This window comes from Benincasa hispida, chromosome 1 (genome assembly GCF_009727055.1).
Source record: "Benincasa hispida cultivar B227 chromosome 1, ASM972705v1, whole genome shotgun sequence".
Lineage (NCBI taxonomy): Eukaryota > Viridiplantae > Streptophyta > Magnoliopsida > Cucurbitales > Cucurbitaceae > Benincasa > Benincasa hispida.
Genome location: NC_052349.1, coordinates 93,518,507 through 93,520,384, shown reverse-complemented (window position 1 = coordinate 93,520,384; position 1,878 = coordinate 93,518,507). Strand labels below are relative to the sequence as shown.

At 46.0% G+C, this 1,878-nt stretch overlaps 1 protein-coding gene across 1 annotated transcript; it reads left to right on the top strand.

Annotated features, from left to right (window-relative positions):
- The first annotated feature begins 445 nt into the window (after positions 1-445).
- LOC120080319 (transcription initiation factor TFIID subunit 8-like) lies at positions 446-967 on the top strand. The gene has a single exon (XM_039034956.1). The coding sequence runs from the start codon at positions 446-448 to the stop codon at positions 965-967; it is 522 nt and encodes a 173-aa protein (XP_038890884.1).
- The last annotated feature ends 911 nt before the right edge of the window (positions 968-1,878 follow it).

The following is a 1,878-nucleotide window of genomic DNA, read 5'->3' as shown; positions in this document are numbered from 1 at the left end:
CTCTCCATTTCTTTCACCTCTGATTTGCTTAAGCTTATCTCCAGCCACAATATCGTCTGCTTCAGATAGTTAGAACCAGACCAAGAGCTTTGGGAATGACTCACCGATAAGTTCCTACTCTTCCTCGTCTGTTTCACTTTCGTCTCCCCCGAGCCCTAAAAAAACCTCCAAACCCTCTGTCCAATCCAAACCTACACACGGCAGAGTAACCTCCTCTTCCTCCCAAAGGCCGTGGAAGCCCACCACAACACCCACAAAAATCCCTTCCAAAACCTCCAAAGCCATCGCTACTATTCTGGCCAAGACCCCTCAACCAAAACCCAATACTACCCCTAAGCCGAAGCTCAAAACACCTGCAAAACTGAGGCTGCGTCTGTCATCTACGGCTGCCTCTAAGCCCTACACCAAGCCTGCCCTACCACCATTCATTCCTAACATAACTCCAATGGGTGCAATGCATGACACACTTCCAGCCTACCTTCATAATACCCCATCTCTAGTCGTGCGTCCACCTCCTCCACTTTCAATCCAACCCTTAGCAACCATCTACCCTGTCAACTCAGACGCATCTAGTCAACCACCACATTCGCCCATCGTCATATCCTCCTCTAAGACGCCTCATACCCTAGTGGGCACCCCTCTATTCACTCCATACCCCCCCTCTGACAGTCCTGCGTCAGAGCGTAACCCTGAAGAGTTGGCTGAATTGGCTCGACTGGACGAGCAGGAAGTATTTGGAGCTATTTTGGGGAGCCTCAATCAAGGCCAAGAGGAAAATCAAGTGATGCATTCCGACCCACCTAACGCATCACTCGAGTTGGACGAAGCGGAGCAATACGCTATGATGCTAGAGGCAGAATTAGAAAAAGAAGATAGAGAAGAAGATAGAGAAGAAGAAAATGGGAGAATTGGCCCAAACGCATCTCAATCACGCCAAACCGACGTGAATGAAGGGCCTTTAAAATAAAAGAGAGTAACAAGGAAGAGAAAGTTAATATTTGAGGAAGAAGATAAGCAATCTGCATCCGGCCTTGAGGATGCAACGCATGGGAGTTGCTCAAGGCACGACACACTAGAAAAGGACTTGGAAGACTACCAGCCTGCAAGGCAAGGGCGAAGGAAGACGACTCTCTAAAGGGAATTGGAGAATGAATTGAGAGAACTGGCAAAGGAAGCCAAAGAGCATGCGGCAGGAAAACGTAAGGTAACTTATGCGTTACCTAATAAGATATCGGGAAGAAAGCGTCAATTTAGTGACATACTTGTAGAAAAGGGCTTCTTTCCCGAGTGCCACCCACTACCTCTATACATGACAGAAACAATAAACGCATTAGGGTGGGTCAGTTCTGCATTGAGCACACACGTATTTGGCCCAACCTTGTTTGCATGTTCTACAATAATGAGGACTCTGTAACGCACCAGTCACCTTCCAAAGATTTATAATGGCATTTTCCTCAGATTTCCTAGAGGAGTCAGTCGAGGTGTTCATGGATGAATTTTCGGTTTTTGGCAACACCTATGAATCTTGTTTATCAAATCTGGAAAAAGTTTTGAAGAGATGTGTTGAAACAAATTTGGTTTTGAACTGGGAGAAATGCCATTTTATGGTAGAAGAAGGAATAGTGCTAGGTCACAAGATATCAAAGGCAGGATTGGAAGTGGACCAAGCAAAAATTGACGCAGTATCCAAGTTACCACCACCAGTCAATGTGAAAACACTTAGGAGTTTTTTGGGACATGTGGGGTTCTATCAAAGATTCATCTGCAACTTTTCTCAAATTGCAAGACCCCTAAGTGCGCTGCTCGAGATTGACCGTGAATACGATTTTAATGACGCATGCGCTGAAGCGTTCCACACACTAAGAAATGCGCTCATCA